The sequence below is a fragment of the Erythrolamprus reginae genome, chromosome 12 (genome assembly GCF_031021105.1).
Source record: "Erythrolamprus reginae isolate rEryReg1 chromosome 12, rEryReg1.hap1, whole genome shotgun sequence".
Classification (NCBI taxonomy): domain Eukaryota; kingdom Metazoa; phylum Chordata; class Lepidosauria; order Squamata; family Dipsadidae; genus Erythrolamprus; species Erythrolamprus reginae.
This window is the reverse complement of record NC_091961.1, coordinates 4,210,001-4,231,017: the sequence shown is the minus strand read 5'-3', so window position 1 is coordinate 4,231,017 and position 21,017 is coordinate 4,210,001. Positions and strand designations below refer to the sequence as shown.

Genomic DNA, 21,017 nt, shown 5'->3' with positions numbered 1-21,017 from the left:
ATAACAACCTTTCCCCAGGAAATAAAAGAAAAGGAAACTGTCTTTTTCTCTCCAGAACACCCCCATCAGATAGACAGGGTTGTTGGATAGAGTAGTTAGCCTAAAGACCTGGATTTTTACCCCCATAATCAACCTTTGAAATTTCACAAATTCCGCTTGACGGAGAATTTTTAATCCCGTCTTTCTTTTTTCCCCTGGATAAAATCTGCTTGCATTATTTCTCTTGTCTGCTGTTGCTTCAAGTCCTTTTGTGAAAATTTTTAGACCACCATCTCCAAGGGGGCAATTCGTGGGTCCCAATTTATTTTCTCATTAATATTATCGCAATGTGTTTGAACTCTCAAATTGAATTGGCTGAGGACCAGCTAAAGGAGAACAAAAAGGCGTCGAAGGAGTCAGATGTTCCTTGGTTTTAATGTGCCGAATTCTTACCATGCTTCTGGTTTGAAAATGAACACACACGTATGCAAATAATCACACTGAAGAGCACCAGTGGGACTGCTTTGGAGCCACAGGCCACAGAGGCAGATAGAAAATAAACACCATATTTTTTGGAGGATAAAATAGTGTTCGGAAACTTCAGATTGTGCAGAATGCAGCCGCATGAGCTATCATGGGCTTCCCTAAATATGCCCATGTTTCATCAACACTCCACAGCCTGCACTGGCTGCCGATCAGTTTCCAGTCACAATTCAAAGTGTTGGTAATGACCTATAAAGCCCTACATGGCATTGGACCAGAATACTTACAGGACCGCCTTCTGCCGCACAAGTCCCAGCGGCCGATTAGGTCCCACAGAGTTGGCCTTCTCCGGGTCCCGTCAACTAAACAATGTCGTCTGGCAGGACCCAGGGGAAGAGCCTTCTCTGTGGCGGCCCCAGCCCTCTGGAATCAGCTCCCCCCGGAGATTCGAACTGCCCCCACCCTCCCCATCTTCCGCAAGATGTTAAAGACTCACTTATGTCGCCAGGCATGGGGGGACTGATTCCCCCCCGCCTCTGCTGACTATAGCACTTGAGAATGGTACGATTGTGTAGTATTGATTGTTTTTTTAATATTAAGGGGTTTTAATTCTAGCTTTTACTAATATTAGATTTGTACCACTGTTTATTGTATTTTATTATTGTTATGAGCCGCCCCGAGTCCTCGGAGAGGGGCGGCATACAAATCTAATAAATTATTATTATTGTTGTTGTTGTTGTTATTATTGTTGTTGTTTTGTTGTTGTTGTTGTTATTGTTGTTTTTTGCTGTTGTTATTGTTATTATTAAAATTGTTATTGTTGTTGTTATTATTATTGTTACTATTAATACTATTATTATTATTATTATTATTATTACTATTACTACTACTACTAGTAGTAGTAGTAGTACTACTACTACTACTACTACAAACGCACCTTAGTTTTGAAGGAAAAAAAGAGGAGGGGGGAATCTACCTACCAGGTATTCATCTGGCTAGCATCCTTAGTCTGTCTTGTGGTCCATTGCGGTCTTAAGTTGAGGATGTTTCTAAGCCAAAGACTGTCCAAAGACGTCTCCATGGTTAAGTGGGCAGCATGACTAAATGCTGAAGGTACACGAAACGCTGTTACCTTCCCACCAAAAGTGGTCCCTATTTTTCTTATTTCCAATTTTTTTTATTATTTTTCATAAAACAGACATACAGACGTACAAACAATAAACATAAAATGGGGATGTATTTCCCCGCTTCTTTTGAAAGTATACATTCAAATAGAAAAAAGAATACATAATCAAACATTTGTTAAATGTTAAAAAGTCTAGTAAAAAATTTTCAAATCTTAAATGCAATATTAGTACGGTATAAGTAAAAATGCTTAATATGTTATTTATGTGTAATATATTCATCTAATCAAACATTCAAACAAATCTCAATTACTAAACATACATAAAACAAAATTTTTAATATATCGCTTGTGAGTAAACTACTATATCAAAATCATCAACAAATACATCTAATATTGTTATTACCTAAATAAAAACAGATCTATCTCTTATTTTTTCTTATCTAACCATTTATATATGTTGTTCCATGTTTCATAAAATTTTGTATCTTCTTGATCGTTTAATCGTCTTGTCATCATATCCATTTCGGCGCAATCTAATATTTTAGCTATAACTTCTTCTTTCTTGGGGATTTCCTCCCCCTTCCAGTTTTGCGCATATATTATTCTAGCCGCAGTTAATATGTGTATGATTAAGTAAAGAGTTTCCTTCTTATAAGTCTGATTAGTAATTCCTAATAAGTAAAATTCCGGGGTGTTATCTATGTCATATTTTAATATTTCTTTTAATATCTTCTCAATCATCTTCCAATAAGTTTTAGCTTTGCTACATGTCCACCATTGATGGTAATAAGTTCCTATATCTTTCTTGCATTTCCAACACAGTGGGGATGTTTTAGGAAACATTTTAGCTATCCTGTTTGGTGGAAGGTGCCATCTATAAAACATTTTAATTTGGTTTTCTTTTAATGAGACTGACTTGGTCATTTTCCAATTATTAATCCAGACTTTTTCCCAAGTATCTATATCTATTTCCTTTCCTATATTTCTGCACCATCTTATCATGGTATCTTTTAGAGTCAACTCTATATTTTTGTGAGCGATAAGAAATTTATATATTTTCCCTATCATTTTTACTGAATTTGCTAAGTCATTTAATTATTAATAATTCAAAAGTGGTCCCTATTTTTCTACGTGCACCTTTACACGCTTTAAGCCTCCCACCGGGATGGGTTTTTAATTTACCTCGCTGCCGGTTCGTTTCCTCGAGATTTTCTCAAAAGAAAAATTAAATAAAAAATTAAATAGAAAATAAAGCAAGCAAACAAATTGGCGTCCACAAGTACAGTGCCCGAAACCCGGCTTTTGCACATTCTCAGAAGAAGAAAAAGAAAGATTTTATTTTAAAGATGGTAGCGCTCATGGACCAGCCCCAACCGATCCGGTGACATCATCATGTTGTTATCAGTGGGTCGCTACCAGTTCGGGCAGACTGGTCCCTACCGCGAAGAACCCATCCCTGGTCTCCCAAAGCTGAGCCAATTCTGTTTTTAAGCCCACCATAACTCACACCATCTTCATCCAACACTTTTTTTGGGGGGGAGGATAAAAAGATTGCTTTATCCCAATTATTGCCAGCCTGCTTCAAACAAGAGTAGCTTTGCTCAAGCTGCCCCCATTCTGCCCGTTGATTGTCAGCTATTCTTGGCATTGCCACAATGGTTTCAAAATAGCAACCGTTATTACCAAGTGCTAGGACGTCCACAATCCCTAACGTTAAAAGGGGGTTAGACCTTTCAGAACATCTGCTGTGGAGGCCAAGGATAAAAAACTTTAATTAGGGGCTTTGGGACAAGAAGCCGAAACTGATTGAGTCATTGTCTTCACAGGCTGTTTGCAAAAATAAGTGTGTGTGTGTCTTATATAGTGTGTGCAACTAAAACAACAGAAGAATAGGGCCCAGGGCTGCCATTTGCTAAGGGGGCTCTTTGCACTGATCACTGGCTTCAGGAACATCCTGGTTTCCATGGGGATTTATTTTTATTTATTTATTTATTCATTTTGTCCAATGTACAATAATACACAATGGAGGTTATAGAGGGATATACTCGAGTAAGATATAGTAGAGAAAGAGTAGAAGTGAAAATATAGGAATAAAATACAGTGATACCTCGTCTTACAAACGCCTCATCATACAAACTTTTCGAGATACAAACCCGGGGTTTAAGATTTTTTTGCCTCTTTTTAAAAACTATTTTCACCTTACAAACCCACCGCCGCTGCTGGGATGCCCCGCCTCCGGACTTCCGTTGCCAGCGAAGCGCCCGTTTTTGTGCTGCTGGGATTCCCCTGAGGCTCCCCTCCATGGGAAACCCCACCTCTGGACTTTCGTGTTTTTGTGATGCTGCAGGGAAATCCCTGCAGGGAAATCCCTGCAGCGCAAAAACGGGCGCTTCGCTGGCAACGGAAGTCCGGAGATGGGGTTTCCCATGGAGGGGAGCCTCAGGGGAATCCCAGCAGCACAAAAACGGGCGCTTCGGCTGGCAAAGGGGGTGAATTTTGGGCTTACACGCATTAATCGCTTTTCCATTGATTCCTATGGGAAACATTGTTTCGTCTTACAAACTTTTCACCTTAAGAACCTCGTCCCAGAACCAATTAAGTTTGTAAGGCAAAGTATCACTGTATATCAATAAGAGAATAGAAGAATATTGTAGAAAAGTATGAGAAGGATAGAATAGAAGAATAGTACATATGATATATGAGATAGAAGAGAAAATCCTAGGGATATCTACACCACCCACATGTTTGAACTCTTTACTTTCCTCTTCTTACTACTCCCTCTCTTTCTAATTTTCTATTCCTTATCCTCTCCTTGTATCTCTTTCCCTTCTTCCCCATCCCTCCCTCCCCTCTTCCATCCCTCTTTCCCCACCTACGCTCTCCAGATAAGTTAATTATAATTGTTAGAATGTACATTATATACTGTATATCATTTTTGTTTTTCTGTACCCTCTTTTATTATTTTTTTTAAAAAAAAGAGAGACAAGAGAGACAATAGGACAGGGGACGGGAGGCACGCTAGTGCACTTATGCACGCCCCTTACTGACCTCTTAGGAATCTGGAGAGGTCAACCGTGGATAGTCTGAGGGTAAAATGTTGGGGGTTAGGGGAAGATACTACGGAGTCCGGTAATGAGTTCCACACTTCGACAATTCGATTACTAAATTCGTATTTTTTACAGTCCAATTTGGAGCGGTTAATATTAAGCTTGAATCTGTTGTGTGCTCTTGTGTTGTTGTGGTTGAAGCTGAAGTAGTTGATAGGCAGGACATTGCAGTATATGATCTTATGGGAAATACTTAGATCATGTTTAAGGCGCCGTAGTTCTAAGCTTTCTAGACCCAGGATTGTAAGTCTAGTTTCAGACGGTATTCTGTTGCGAGTGGAGGAGTGAAGGGCTCTTCTGGTGAAGTCTCTTTGGACATTTTCGAGGGTGTTAATGTCCGAGATGCAGTGTGGGTTCCAAGCAGATGAGCTGTGTTCTAGGGTGGGTCTGGTGAAAGTTTTGTAAGCTCTGATAAGAAGTGTGAGATTGCCAGAGCAGAAGCTATGTAGGATTAGATTAACAACTCTTGAAGCTTTCTTGGCGATGTTGTTGCAGCTGATAGTTCAAACTTTCCTTTATTGCTCCAATTTCCCCCCAAACACTCCCACATCTGGCCAGCCCAGGAGCAAAACATTCACACCTGCACACTCACATACACCAAGGGTGGGATGCAGTGGGGTAGCAAAAATGGAGCTCCACCCCAGAGCACCTGCATTTGCAATGAAAGATGTTGAAAGAAAATTCAGGGCGTCTTCTTTGGGCAGCTTCTGCGTTCTTCCCAAAAGCGTTTAAAAACCCCAAAGCCGGCGATTCTGCTACAAACAAAAGTGTCTGGGAAAAGTATAAGGAGATAAGATCTGGAATGAATTCTACGTGATCTGGGTTTCTGTCTCCCGTTCCTTTCCGAAGTATTCTCTACAACAGAGGTCTTCCTAGCTGGCTGGAGAATTCTGGGAGTTTAATTTCACAAGTCTTAAAGTTGCCAAGTTTGGGGACCTTTGCTCTAGAAAAAAATAAAATGAATAATGCTTGAAACTTAATGTTTTGCCAGAAACCTTGATTTTGTTTGGTCGTCTGCAGGAAGGAGGGTTAAGACTGTTTATGTGGAATGGAGCATTTTGGGATGTTCACTTAGGCTGTGAAAGTAGCAAGGGACACTTTAGATTGTTGCCTTTGAGTAAGCGATGATTTTGTGAGTGGACATTTTAATCCTGAAGGCCCCTTTATCACAAGGCTCAAAATGGGCTTTTAAAATTCTAAGTGAGATGTTGCTGTCATTTCACTGTTCTACGGCTGCTCACTTTTAGGATGTAGGTGAATTTGATGACCTGTTTGTTTTATTATTTATTTATTTATTTATTTATTTATTTATTTATTTATTTATTTATTTTGTCCAATACACAATGAGAGTTTTAGTGGGTGTGTGTATATATATATATTCATAGTAAAATACATGATGAAGGTTATAGAGGAGATACTCATAGTAAAATATATCTAAGAAAGAATAGAAGAGACGATATAGGAATAGAACATATCAATGAAAGAATAGAAGAAGAGATATAGGAATAGAAGAAAGGTATAGGAGATGTAGGAGAGCAATAGGACAGGGGACGGAAGGCACTCTAGTGCACTTGTACTCGCCCCTTACTGACCTCTTAGGAATCTGGATAGGTCAACCGTGGATAATCTAAGGGTAAAGTGTTGGGGGTTTGGGGATGACACTATGGAGTCTGGGAATGAGTTCCATGCTTCGACAATTCGTTTACTGAAGTCATATTTTTTACAGTCAAGTTTGGAGCAGTTAATACTAAGTTTCAAATATGTTGTGTGCTCTTGTGTTATTGTGGTTGAAGCTGAAGTAGTCGCCGACAGGCAGGACATTGCAGCATATGATCTTGTGGGCAATACTTAGATCATGTTTAAGGCGTCTTAGTTCTAGGCTTTCTAGGCCCAGGATTGAAAGTCTAGTCTCGTAGGGGATTCTGTTTCGAGTGGAGGAGTGAAGGGCTCTTCTGATGAAGTCCATTGATATGAGTATTGTTTTGAGATTTTTGGAAAATCCTTGGTCAAGTCACATGATTGTCAAGTCACGCCTACCTGGCCACATGGCCAGAAGCCCAAGTCTCACCAGACGACTTTTGGGTGTCTCCATAACTTCCCAATGCTATGAGGGCACTCACACAATTCTGCAAATGAATAGAATGGGTTTTGTTTTCCTTCATTCTGGCTAATTTGACCTTCCGTGGAGTCGCATGGAATGATTTCCAAATCAGCTTTCAGCCCGTTCTGTGACAAAATTATTTGACAGCCCCATTCAAGGGATTTTGAGAGAGTTTAACCATCCTGATAATAGCTGTAAAGTTAAGATTTTTTTTCTTTCTTTCTTTGGAAGATCACTCCATAATCATAGAAAATGTATCCTCCAGTTCAAGCCTGGAGATTTAACAGGGGCTGGTGTGAGAAATGGCACAAAAACACTTGGTTTTATTTAGACTTTGCGCACAGATGCCTAATTGGAGCTGGTATTTATTAACATTAGCTGTTTTGTCAGTCCAAGATCTGAGCTAATCATAATATTAGATCTGGTGGTGCTGAAGAGAAGATCGTGTCCTTCTCTGACTGTATCTGTAATTCACCTGGGTTGTCTTTCTAATCTATAAGCCATTTGCAAAAGCTAGATTAGACGCATGATAGCTTCAGCATAGTAGAAAATATGGTTTTGGGGTTCAGAAGGTCATAGTTAAACTCTGGCAGCTCCAGTTAAAAGAATTAGGAAGGAATGATACTTTCGCTCTAATATTCTGGAGAACCACTTCCATCTAGATCAATGGGAGATCAGAATTGCTCAAATATTCTGGATCATGGTGGTACTGGGTGTTTGAAGGAATAGTACCAGGCAGTGATGGGCTCCTATGCATACGGTCAGGTACGCAGAACCGGTAGAAAAATTTTGTTCAGGTATTCAGAAACGGGGAAATATCAAAAGCAACATGAGAAAATATTATTTTACTGAAAGAGTAGTAGATCCTTGGAACAAACTCCCAGCAGATGTGGTTGGTAAATCCACAGTAACTGAATTTAAACATGCCTGGGATAAACATAGATCCATCCTAAGATTAAATACAGGAAATAGTATAAGGGCAGACTAGATGGATCATGAGGTCTTTTTCTGCCGTCAGTCTTCTATGTTTCTATGGTAGAAAAATTTTGTTCAGGTATTCAGAACCGGTAGAAAAATTTTGAATTTTTTTCTTTTTTTCCTTTCTGGGCTCTGGGTATGTTTTTACGATCGTAGTAAATGAGGTTGAATTTGTATAATTTTAGAAAAGCTATGTGTTTGTGTGTGTGTGTGTATATACTAGTAGATAATGTATATTTTTGTATGCCTGTTTGTAATATATGTGTACACATGTGGCATATATACATAGAATTAAATACTATATTTTGGATGTTCAGTCATAGTAAATAGATAGGGAAATTGTATCTCTTTGAGGCGAGGAGGGGCCAGGCACCCTAACCCTAGCCCTTGATGTGAGTGACGTCAAGTTGGCCACCTTTAAGCCAGTCACATGACCTTTAAGCCATCCCGTGGTCACATGATTGTCAAGCCACTCCCACCTGGTCACATGGCCAGCAAGCCACACCCGCAAAACAAGCCGCGCCCACAGTGTTGTAGTAAAAATATTTGCAGCCCTTCACTTGTACCAGGGACTGAGAAGAAGTGGACTGGGCCAGGATAAAAATTACCTTTTATTTCATAAAATAAATGTACATAATCATATTAAACATGACACAATGCTTTTAAAAATGTTTATTGAGATGTAGATTGGAAAAAATAAAATTAAAAAGAGGAGCAAGCCTATAGTCATACTACTCATCATAGGATATTGCCCTAACTCATACTCCTCCTGATCACCCTTGTTTTGATCTGTTGAAGCTTATCTGTAACGCTCTCTACATGGGGCTACCTTTGAAAAGTGTTCGGAAACTTCAGATCGTGCAGAATGCAGCTACGAGAGGAATCATGGGCTTCCCAAGGCATGCCCATGTTACACCAACACTCCGCAGTCTGCATTGTTGCCGATCAGTTTCCGGTCACAATTCAAAGTGTTGGTTATGACCTATAAAGCCCTTCATGGCATCGGACCAGAATATCTCCAGGACCGCCTTCTGCCGCACGAATCCCAGCGACCGGTGAGGTCCCACACAGTTGGCCTTCTCCGGGTCCCGTCGACTAAACAATGTCATTTGGCGGGACCCAGGAGAAGAGCCTTCTCTGTGGCGGCCCTGACCGTCTGGAACCAGCTCCCCCCAGATATCAGAGTTGCCCCCACCCTCCTTGCCTTTCGCAAGCTCCTTAAAACCCACCTCTGTCGTCAGGCATGGGGGAATTGAATTTTTTTTTTCTCCCTTCCCCCTAGGCTTATAGAATTTATACATGGTATGCTTGTTGGTATGATTGGTCTCTTAAATTGGGGTTTTTTAGATTACTTTTTAATATTAGATTTGTTGCATTGTTTTTTATTGTTGTTAGCCGCCCCGAGTCTTCGGAGAGGGGCGGCATACAAATCTAAATAAACTAAACTAAACTAAACTATCTAGATCCTCCTTTAAAAGTCGTTGTTGCATTTTTGCCACTCGTGCTCCAAGAAGGTCATATTTACATATCTAGTAGAGAATTCAGATATATTTTCCCACCACGGTTAGTCTTCCATTGAGCTCCGGGAAATGTTATTAAACACCGAAGCTATAAAGCACATCTGTCCCAAATTTAGAGCTAATCTGAATTGTTTCAACGTTTATTAATAGTTATGTGTTTATTCTGCATGCTTTCTGCTTCATGCTGGGAACCATATGAAATATGGAGGAGGAAAATGGTCTATAACATAATCACCATTCTAGCAGATGAATAATTATCAAAGCTAGTTGGGATTTAACTGTATTTTAATTTATCACTCTTGGCCTCCTAAAAGAATCTGAATAATCCTCCAGAAAGGGAGGATATAACATTTCTGTCAGGAGATTTAAATTTCTCATCTTTCCTTTTCAGCATAAGCAGAAAATAACCATGTTAATCATAGTTAGAATATCATTAAGACTTTTTATTTATTTTGGTTCGGGGTGATTAAAATGGCTTCCACCCATCTCAACATGCAACATAGAAACATAGAAGATTGATGGCAGAAAAAGACCTCATGGTCCATCTAGTCTGCCCTTATACTATTTCTTGTATTTTATCTAAGGATGGATATACAGTATGTTTATCCCAGGCATGTTTAAATTCAGTTACTGTGGATTTACCAACCACGTCTGCTGGAAGTTTGTTCCAAGGATCTACTACTCTTTCAGTAAAATAATATTTTCTCACATTACTTCTAATCTTTCCCCCAACTAACCTCAGATTGTGCCCCCTTGTTCTTGTGTTCACTTTCCTATTAAAACTCCTCCCTCCTGAACCTTATTTAACCCTTTAACATTTTTAAATGCTTCGATCATGTCCCCCCTTTCCCTTCAGTCCTCCAGACTATACAGATGGAGTTCATGAAGTCTTTCCTGATACGTTTTATGCTTCAGACCTTCCACCATTTTTGTAGCCTGTTTTTGGACCCCTTCAATTTTGTCAATACCTTTTTGTAGGTGAGGTCTCCAGAACTGGACACAGTATTCCAAATGGGGTCTCACCAGCGCTCTATATAGTGGCATCACAATCTCCCTCTAACATCTGAGCTGTTTTCATGTTGCATTGCAGGCTCTCAATCCTGGCTCACAAAACACCATTGCCAAATTTACACAGCAATAAATTATATTCCAGATTAATGATGATTAATCGAGATTCATGCCAGATGTTCCCTGAGCTCTTGCAATATGTTAACTCGTGAATCATCGGCCGCCTGAATTGAGATTTTTTTTTCTTTTTCCATTTTGCATTTTGGGCCCACCCAGCCTCCCTCTTATCGTTCATCATTTAAAGAAGAAAGTGAGCCAGGATTTGTCACATACTGCAGTGAGCGGTGCCTTATTGAACCATTGTTTATTACCAGCTGACCTGGATTAAGTTTGCACAATGCACACTGCATGATAAATGTAGGTTGTTTTCCTTCATCCTGCTAAATATAGCAAGAAAAACAAGCAAAGCATTTAAATACAGTATATGATCTTTTAAATGAGTGTAATTGAGTGTAGATAAGCTTCCGTATCTGTTCAAGTACATCCATAGCAGTGATGGGCTCTACCGGTTCTGCAGGTAGAAAAATTTTGATTTTTGATTTTATTTTTTTCCTTTCTGGGCTCTGGGTGTGTTTTTCCTATTGCAATAAATGAGGTTGAATGTGTATAATTTTAGAAGAGCTACGCGTGCGTGCATGTACATACATACATACACATACAGTTTATATAGTAGATAATGTATATTTTTGTGTGCCTGCGTGTAATATGTATGTATACATATGGCATACATACATAGAATTAAAGAGTATATTTTGGATGTTCAGTAATAGTAAATAGATCGGGAAATTGTGAGGCAAGGAGAGGCCAGGCACCCTAACTCCAATTCTTGACATGAATGACGTCAAGTTTAAGCCAGCCACATGACCTTTAAGCCACTCCCCGATCACATGATCACCAAGCCACTCCCACCTGGTCACATGGCTGTCAAGCCACACCCACAAAAAGCCACGCCCACAGTGTGGTAGTAAAAAAAATTGCAGCCCTTCACTGATCCATACTGGCTGATAGTCCTTTAGTCATGTGGTCCTGGAATTAAAAAAAGTGTGGCATCGATTGATTGATTGATTCATTGATTGATTGACTGATTTTGTATTGCCGCCTATTCTCACATAGCGACTCAAGTCAGCTTACATAATATAAAACCACATTTGAAATCAATAAAAACTATCCAAAAAAAATCAAATAAATTAATGTAGTACAATATAACAAAATCATCTCCCAAGCTCCCGCTGCAGCGACAGCAGATCATATGAGCCATTTAATGGCTCCATTCTGTTTTGGGTTTCCCAGGCCCCTAGCAGAACAAGGTCTTCAGGACCTTCTGGAAGAATATTAGAGTGGGGGCCATTCTAATCTCTGTGGCAATGATGTTCCAGGGAAAGGGAGCCACCATAGAGAAGGCTCTTCTTCTGGGTTCCACCGGGTGTATCTCCCTAGAGCAGTGAGGGCGAACCTATGTCATGCGTAGGTCAGCTTATGAGCCGAGGTGGCGCAGCGGGTAGCGTGCAGGACTGCAGGCCACTAAAGCTGACTGCTAGATCTGCAGGTTAGCGGTTCAAATCTCATTGCCGGCTCAAGGTTTACTCAGCCTTCCATCCTTCCAATGTGAGTAAAATGAGGACCTGGATTCTGGAGGCAATATGCTAGCTCTGTTAAAAAGTACTATTGCTAACATGTTGTAAGCTGCCCTGAGTCTAAGTAGAAGGGGGGCATTAAAAAAAAATCAAATCAATCAATCAATCCCCCAACAGACAAACCAGAGGTCTGGAAAAAAACGTACTTCCAGTTTGCCCCTACATAAAAGAAAAATATACATTTGTCAAGAATCATGTGGTACAACACTTACTGATTGTCATAGGGATCAAATAAGCAATGAAGACACACTCAATATTAATAAAAATCTTAGGATACAAGCAACAAATTAGAGTCATACAGTCCTAAGTGGGAGGAAAAGGATGATAGGAATGATGAGAAAAAACTAGTAGAAATAGAAGTGCAGATTTAGTAAAAGGTTGACAGTTTTGAGGGAAATATTTGTTTAGCAGAGTGATGATGTTCGGGAAAAAACTGTTCTTATGTCTAGTTGTGTTGGTGTGCAGTGCTCTGTAGGGACGTTTTGAGGGTAGGAGTTGAAACAGTTTATGTCCAGGATGCGAGGGGTCAGTCAATATTTTCACCGCCCTCTTTTTGACTCGTGCAGTCTACAGGTCCTCAATGGAAGGCAGGTTGGCAGCCATTGCTTTTTCTGCAGTTCTGATTGTCCTCTGAAGTCTGTGTCGGTCTTGTTGGGTTGCAGAACCAAACCAGACAGTGATAGAGGTGCAGATGACAGACTCAATGATTCCTCTGTAGAACTGGATCAGCAGCTCCTTGGGCAGTTTGAGCTTCCTGAGTTGGCGCAGAAAGAACATTCTTTGTTGTGCTTTTTTGATGATGTTTTTGATGTTAGGTGACCATTTTAGGTCTTGAGATATATATTTATATCAATATTTATACTTTGTATTCATATACACGCTTGACAAAATAAATAATAAACAAAATAAATAACATAAAATAAAGCATCTTAGATTTTTATCCAGAATCTTTTTGTATATGTGTGTGTATTTAGGCCAATGTGCAATGAACACACCACACTACAGGGTTTGGCAGATTGTTACTTTGTGTTCTGACACTGTGCTTGAGTAAACACCACACAGAAGAGACCTAAATGCTACAATAAATGACTTGTTTGACGTTTGGTGCAACATTGTGTTAGCACATTCACCCAACTGATTTGCTTTCCGTTTTATTGGATTTAACCTGCCGTTTTAAGCAGGTTAAACATATGCAGACCCAGCAAAAGGTTTATCGCACACATTACATGCTAGGCTGCTTCTTTGTTCGAGAATGATGAAACAAATGAGCATTATTTCCTTTCTAAGATTTCTAATGCTCTTGAGATCACTTTGCTGTCATGTCGGATTTCCTTCTCTGAAAGTAAGAGATGATTGCAGGTGGATGAAAGGAAGGAAGTGGGGAAATATTTTACCAGGATGTGGAAGAACTAGTTTCATCTAGCGGTTAAGGCATCAGGTTAGAAACCAGGAGGCTGTGAGTTCTAGTCCCTACTTACAATCAACTAAAGGCTGACTGGGGGTGACTTTGGACCAGTTTCTATCTACTGGTCCAACCAGGTATGGTCAGGTATGCATAACCAGTAGAAAAAATTTGATTTTTTTCTTCTTTTTTTCTGGGTCTGTTTTTTCTATCACAGTAAATGAGGTTGAATGTGTATAATTTTAGAACAGCTGTGCGTGCGTGCATGTACATACACATACGGTTTATTTAGTAGCTAATGTATATTCGAATCCCAGCGACCAGTTAGGTCCCACAGAGTGGATCTTCTCCGGGTCCCATAAACTAAACAATTTCGCTTGGCGGGACCCAGGGGAAGAGCCTTCTCTGTGGTGGCCCCAGCCCTCTGGAACCAGCTCCCCCCAGAGATTAGAATTGCCCCCACCCTCCTTGCCTTTCGTAAGCTACTTAAAACCCATCTCTGCCATCAGGCATGGGGGAATTGAGATCCTCTTTCCCCCTAGGCCTTTACAATTCTATGCATGGTATGTATGTATGTATGTATGTATGTATGTATGTATGTATGTATGTATGTATGTATGGTTTTTATATTAATAGGTTTTTAATCGTTTTTAGTATTGGATTACTATTGTACACTGTTTTATTGTTGCTGTTAGCCGCCCCAAGTCTCCAGAGAGGGGCGGCATACAAATCCAATAAATAAATAAATAAAATAAATAAATAAATATTTCTGTGTGCCCGTGTATAAAATGTATGCACACATATGGCATGGTATGTTTGTATGTATCATTGGTTCTTTAAATTGGGGTTTTTTAGATTATTTTTAATATTAGATTTGTTTACATTGTCTTTTTATTGTTGTTAGCCGCCCCGAATCTGCGGAGAGGAGCAGCATACAAATCTAATTAGTAAATAAATAAATAATTATATACATAAAATTAAATAGTAATAGATTGTATCTCTTTGAGGCGAGGAGAGGCCAGGCACCCTAACCCAAAACCTTGACGTGAGTGATGTCAAGTTGGCCACCTTTAAGCCAGTCACATGACCTTTAAGCCACCCCGGTCACATGATCGTCAAGCCACTCCCACCTGGTCACATGGATGGCAAGCCACACCTGCAAAATAAACCATGCCCAATTGGTCCAACCAGTGATGGGCTCCTACGGGTACGGTCAGGTATGCATAACCGGTAGAAAAATTTTGGTCAGGTACACAGAACTGATAGGAAAAAAAATGATATTATTTTCTTTTTTTTCCCTTTTGGGCTCTGGGCATGTTTTTCCCATTGCAGTAAATGTGGTTGAATGTTTATAATTTTAGAAGAGCTGTGTGTGTTTGCATTCACGTACAGTTTATATAGTAGATAATATTTTTTTTTGTGTCTGTGTGTAACAGGTATTTACACAAATGGCATATATACATAGAATTAAATAGTATATTTTAGATGTTGACTAATCGTAAATAGATAGGGAAATTGTATCTCTTTGAGGCGAGGAGAGGCCAGGCACCCTAACCCAAACCCTTGACGTGAGTGACGTCAAGTTGGCCATCTTTAAACCAGTCACATGACCTTTAAGCCACCACCCCCGTTCACATGATTGTCAAGCCACTCCCACCTGGTCACAATGGCCAGCAAGCCACACCCCCAAAACAAGCCACGCCCACAGTGTATTAGTAAAAAAATTTGCAGCCCTTCACTGGGTCCAACCCACCTCACAGGGTTGCTTTGGTTGGGGAAAATAGGAGAAGGAAGGTGTATTAGGTGCAATATGTTCTAAGCCTTGAGCTGTTTATAAAAGCAATAAAGGATGGATATAAACAAATGAAAAAGATAGATCTTGATTTATTATTCCTCTTCTTATTGTGTTCTGACATATCAGTCTGGGATCTCAGTCCAGTAGCCTGACTTCCGTTCCCAACTTTCGGTGACACTATTAATTTTGTTAGGCAGAATTCAAGAGGAACGGGATTAAAAGCAGGTTGAACTATGGAAATTCCTCAACCTTGGCTACTTGAAAAGGTGTGTTTCAACTCATAAAGCATCCCTGGACTGCTGTCAAGTTGCCATAAGCAGTTGTCATGCAGCAACTAGAAGCATATTCCACGCATGCCTTCCTCAAGGCCGTAGCCTAGGTTACCATAGCTAGTGTTCTCTACAGTGCTCAAAAGTGTTTCGTTGGAGAATGTGATTTATGATACACCCTGGGAGGAGCGGGGAAACAGGGTCATTGTTGGGACCTAAATTATGTAGGGACTCCACTTGGGTATGCGCTGACATGTTGCTCCTAATAAATAAGTGGATCCCTTTTGAAACTTGGCTGGAGGATCATGAATTAATTCGGCCACTAATTGATTAGTGTGGACTTCAACTTTCAGAATTCCCCAACTAGCAAAGCCACCTGTGGAATTCCGGGAGTTGAAGTCCACACCTTTTCAAGTGGTTGAAAAAAACACTGGACTATGGAATAATAAAGAAGAGAATTGGATAAGAATGCTGCATCTTAGGACAAGCTAAGCATCGTGAAGCATGCAGAGAAGGGTGGTTTTTTGTTTCTTTCCCATTTCTCATCCAGCCTGTCCATTTCAATGTCTCATTCCTTTGTAGATGTGTTCTTTTTAAAGAACCTTTTTTTTAAAAAAGATACTGTTAAAATATAAATGTGTGCTTGTTTATTTGCCTTTCTCCAAATTTGAGTTTGCCTAGCAACATCTGTGTGCAATTTTTCTGAGGTCTGAGTTCACAGATATATGGATTTCCGTGCAGAGTTTTCTCCAGTGTATTTTTAATTAGCATTAGTGGTGAAATACATTGCAAACATTTGGAGAAATGTGAATTTCAGTAACTGGTAGTGACAGTTCAAAAATATGCACGGGAGAAAGCATGCTTGCTGATAAGAATTAAGTAGTTTTTCTCTCCTTTGCTAGAGGTAAATAGGGCATTGACTAGAAACTTGGCATTCCAGAATTTCTTTTTTTTTAAAAACTCACCTATGTTGTGGTTGGATCGCAGCCATATCTTTTGATAACAGACTTCAAGCCAGGGTCCGTCTGGGCATGGTCGGCCTGTGTGGCTGTCAGAGGAGTCAAACAGTGTGGAGGAGAGAGAGATAGGGTGTGAGGGTCCTGCAGAGGCTATAGAAAGCCCTCAACTGGGGCTTTGTCTGGGTCTGATGAGGAAGAGGAGGTAAGGGACCCTCTCCTAGATGCAAGAGTGAGAAGAATACGGGGAAGGCAAGAGCAGTTACGCAGACTCAGAAGGAGGGCTTGAGCACAGCTGTGCATAGGCTATAATCCTAGGGTGTATAAAAGGGGAGGAGATTGGCAGGTTCCCTTTGCAGAAAATCAACCTTTGACCCTTCAAAGGAAAAGACCACATTAAAAGTTTTTGCCTTTCGTACAAATATATCTTTCTGCAGTTCTGAACGATATAGTGTTAAGACGTCTGTAAGTAATTTTTGCTTTGAAAACTTTGTTTTGAAACTTTGCTTATCAATTCTGCCACTCACTTTGAATTTTGGCAGCCGAAGGACATTCCTTTGTTCCAATTTGTGTTTTTCAACAAACCTGATTGTACAATAGACTATTTCATTTCAACACCCTCCATCTGAGCCTTAATTGGAAGTTCAGTTCTGGAGACCTCACCTACAAAAAGATATTGATAAATGTGAACGGGTCCAAAGAGGTTCTACAAAAATGGTGGAAAGTCTTAAGCATAAAACCTATCAGGAAAGACTTCATGAATGCCATCTGTATAGTCTGGAAGACTAGGAGGCAACATGATCGAAACATTTAAATATGTTAAAGGGTCAAATAAGGTTCAGGAGGGAAGTGTTTTTAAGAGGAAAGTGAACACAAGAATGAGGGGACACAATCTGAGGTTTGTTGGGGGAAAGATATTACTTGACTGAAAGAGTAGTAGATGCTTGGAACAAACTTCTAGCAGACGTGGTTGGTAAATCCGCAGTCACTGAATTTAAACATGCCTCGGATAGAACATAAAACATAGAAGACTGACGGCAGAAAAAGACATCATGATCCATCTAGTCTGCCCTTATACTAATTTTTTGTATTTTATCTTAGGATGGATATATGTTTATCTCATATTTCTCAGATTGCCCTGGAGGCCTATAGATCACCCCAATTCTAATGACAGAACCTTCTTTATTTTGCATGCAAACCCAGATAGTCTCCAGACTTTCTGTTTTTAGACTTTCCTTAACATAAATGGCTACTCCACCTCCCCTTCTCTCTATTCTATCTTTCCTATACAGTGTATATCCTGGTATGGATATTTCCCATTCATTAGAATCCTTAAACCATGTCTCAGTTGTGGCAACCAGATCTAAAATATCTCTAGATATTATGGATAAACATAGATCCATCCTAAGGTAAAAGACAGGAAATAGTATAAGGGCAGACTAGATGGACCAGGAGGTCTTTTTCTGCCGTCAATCTTCTATGTTTCTATGTTTCTAACTGCTGCTTGTTTTCTGTGAGAGACAGAGGAACTAATGCTAAAGTTATCCTTTCTTTTTTCCAGCCTGAAGAATCAGTAGACAATCATCCAAGAATGAAGAACTCTTAATACTTCTTCAAAAACCAGCCCTTACACTGGGACAGATGCTTTCTGGGACAATGAGCACTTCCTGTGTGGCACCATACATGTTTAGCTAACCTTTGCTTTGAACAATGAATGGATTTTATTTTTTATTTTTATTTTGTGGTGAGTAAGAAGATTCAGGCGGATTTTTTTATACCCTTTGGAGATAGAGTCTATATATTCGACGTAAAATCAAGAGTATGTTTTAAATTGTAAGATATATCACCCATCTTCGGAGGCCAATGGAATAAAATATTTTTCTTTTTTCATATTTATTCTCAGATTTCTTCAGAGAGTATAAGAATCCTATGAAATTATCTATAATTGTGATGTAAGTAACAAGTCTTTAAAAAAATAATAATAAACTTGATATCTTCACCATAATCCTTCATGATTTTTGTTATCCAAACAGAGGGGGAGAGCAACATGGGAGAAAAACATTACTCCAGAGTAATGTAGAATTAAATATTTCTTCTAATATTTGATTTCCAGTAAAGTTATTCAAAAACCCCAAAAAACAAAATAGGACATGTTTGCAGCAGTTTGCTTATGTTTCCCTTAAGAGTGAATCAAAGTCGTGAGTTACAATGCAGTCAAAGTGAAAAAGAATTTCAGGAAAACTTTAAACTATAAAAAAAAAATAGAACAATTCTCTGGTTTCCCGAACCCAAAGCTGAGCTTCTTGAGAAGGAGTATTGAGTGTCCATTGCAGGAATGTCCTCAGAGGGATTAAAAAATTGAAGATGGCAGCAACGTACACATAAAATGTTGGGCCTTTCATCACCTGGTTAAAGCTACCAAGTTGTTTTTTAAAAACATCCTGATGAATAGAATAGAATAGAAGAGACTATCCACTTTTGACCTCACCCGATTCCTAAGAGGTCAGTAAGGGGCGTGCATAAGTGCACCAGCGTGCCTTCTATCCCCTGTCTTATGTTTCTCTTACTAATATCATGTATATACAGGGTGCGTTCCAAAAGTAATGCATTTTTTAAAAGTAATTTATTGACAATTTATGCACAATCTCTTAAAATTCTTCAAAGTACTGTCCTTGGGCCTCTACACATTTTTTCCAGCAACTCTGCCATGACCGGTACGTGCCCTGGAAGGCATCTTTGGGGACTTCTCGCAAGGTCTTCATCACAGCTGATTGGATCTCTTCTATGGACGAAAAACACGCATTGCTACAACGCACTACAAGTCCGCGAGTTACTGGCCAAACACTAGGTGCCAACACTGCCCCCCCCCCTTATAGTCCTGACGTCACCCCAGCAGACTTCTTTTTGTTCCCAGCCCTGAAAGGAACCTGTTTTTCGTCTATAGAAGAGATCCAATCAGCCATGACGAAGACCTTGCAAGAGGTCCCCGAAGAGGCCTTTCAGGGCACGTACCAGTCATGGCAGAGTCGCTGGAAAAAGTGTGTAGAGGCCCAAGGACAGTACACATTTATTATCTGGAGTTCTGGAGACCTCATCTACAAAAAGATATTGATAAAATTGAAGGGGTCCAAAGAAGGGCTACAAAAATGGTGAAAGGTCTTAAGCATAAAACGTATCAGGAAATACTTAATGAACTCAATCTGTATAGTCTGGAGGACAGAAGGGAAAGGGGGGACATGATCGAAACATTTAAATATGTTAAAGGGTTAAATAAGGTTCAGGAGGGAAGTGTTTTCAATAGGAAAGTGAACACAAGAACAAGGGGACACAATCTGAGGTTAATTGGGGGAAAGATTAGAAGTAATGTGAGAAAATATTATTTTACTGAAAGAATAGTACATCCTTGGAACAAACTTCCAGCAGACGTGGTCAGTAAATCCACAGTAACTGATTTTAAACATGCCTGGGATAAACATAGATTTAAATATGATAGGGTTTTTATGTGCTTTTTAATATTAGATTTGTTTTTCGCTAGAATATTGTTTTTATTGTTGTTGTGAGTCTTCGTAGAGGGGCAGCATACAAATCTAATAAGTTGAATTGAATTGAATAGATCCATCCTAAGATAAAATACAAGAAATAGTATAAGGGCAGACTAGATGGACCATGAGGTCTTTTTCTGCCGTCAATCTTCTATGTTTCTATTATCACTTCTGTTCAGGTGGCCTTGAGAAATTCTTGTCCCTCTGCCAATCTCTCTCCTCCCCCCCTCTTTTGACAGTAGATCAATTTACGCTGAGGCTACTGTACTGTACTGCGGAAATAGCACTTTTGTCTCGCAATTCCCGCCCAGCTCTTTCGGAAAGAACATTGCCTCCGTCCTCAGGGAGTTACTTGGCTTTGCTTTAATCATGGAGCGAATCCTAGGGGTTGAGGCTGTGTGTAGATCTTGGGAAGGACACTTAAGGAAGCATCTGTTCAAAGCCAATTTTGCAAAGCAGCCTGGCTCTTAAGCGGGAATCAAAGCGACGCATTGAAAAAACAAATGCAGTTCTGGAGACGTCACCTACAAAAAGAGATGGATCAAATTGAACGGGTCCAAAGAGGGGCGGAAAAAAATGGTGGAAGGTCTTAAGCATAAAACGTATCAGGAAAGACTCCATGAACACCATCTGTATAGTCTGGAGGACAGAAGGGAAAGGGGGGACATGATCGAAACATTTAAATATGTTCAAGGGTTAAATAAGGTTCAGTGTTTTTAAGAGGAAAGTGAACCCAAGAACAAGGGCGCCCAATCTGAGGTTAGTTGGGGGAAAGATCAGAAGCAACAGGAGAAAATATTTTACTGAGAGAGTAGCAGATGCTTGGAACAAACGTCCAGCAGACGTGGTTGGTAAATCCACAGTCACTGAATTTAAACATGCCTGGGATAAACATAGATCCATCCTAAGATAAAATACAGGAATTAGTACAAGGGCAGACTAGATGGACCAGGAGGTCTTTTTCTGCCGTCAATCTTCTATGTTTCTATGTTTCAAATGTCACACCAGGTGTAGCACCTTTTCCGCTTCATATTGTGCGTCACTTGTGTTGCCTCGG

General features: G+C 39.8%; 1 protein-coding gene across 7 annotated transcripts in view; it reads left to right on the top strand.

Moving 5' to 3' along the window:
• Positions 1-18,423, top strand: part of ZMAT4 (zinc finger matrin-type 4) — a 196,723-nt gene extending 178,300 nt beyond the window's left edge. For 6 of the 7 annotated variants that reach the window (XM_070765341.1, XM_070765339.1, XM_070765334.1 and 3 more), the window contains one exon: positions 17,980-18,310. In XM_070765341.1, the coding sequence (XP_070621442.1) occupies positions 17,980-17,995 (16 nt within the window). In that variant the 3' untranslated portion in view covers positions 17,996-18,310. The other variant, XR_011560424.1, reaches the window with a different exon arrangement.
• Positions 18,424-21,017: the final 2,594 nt, after the last annotated feature.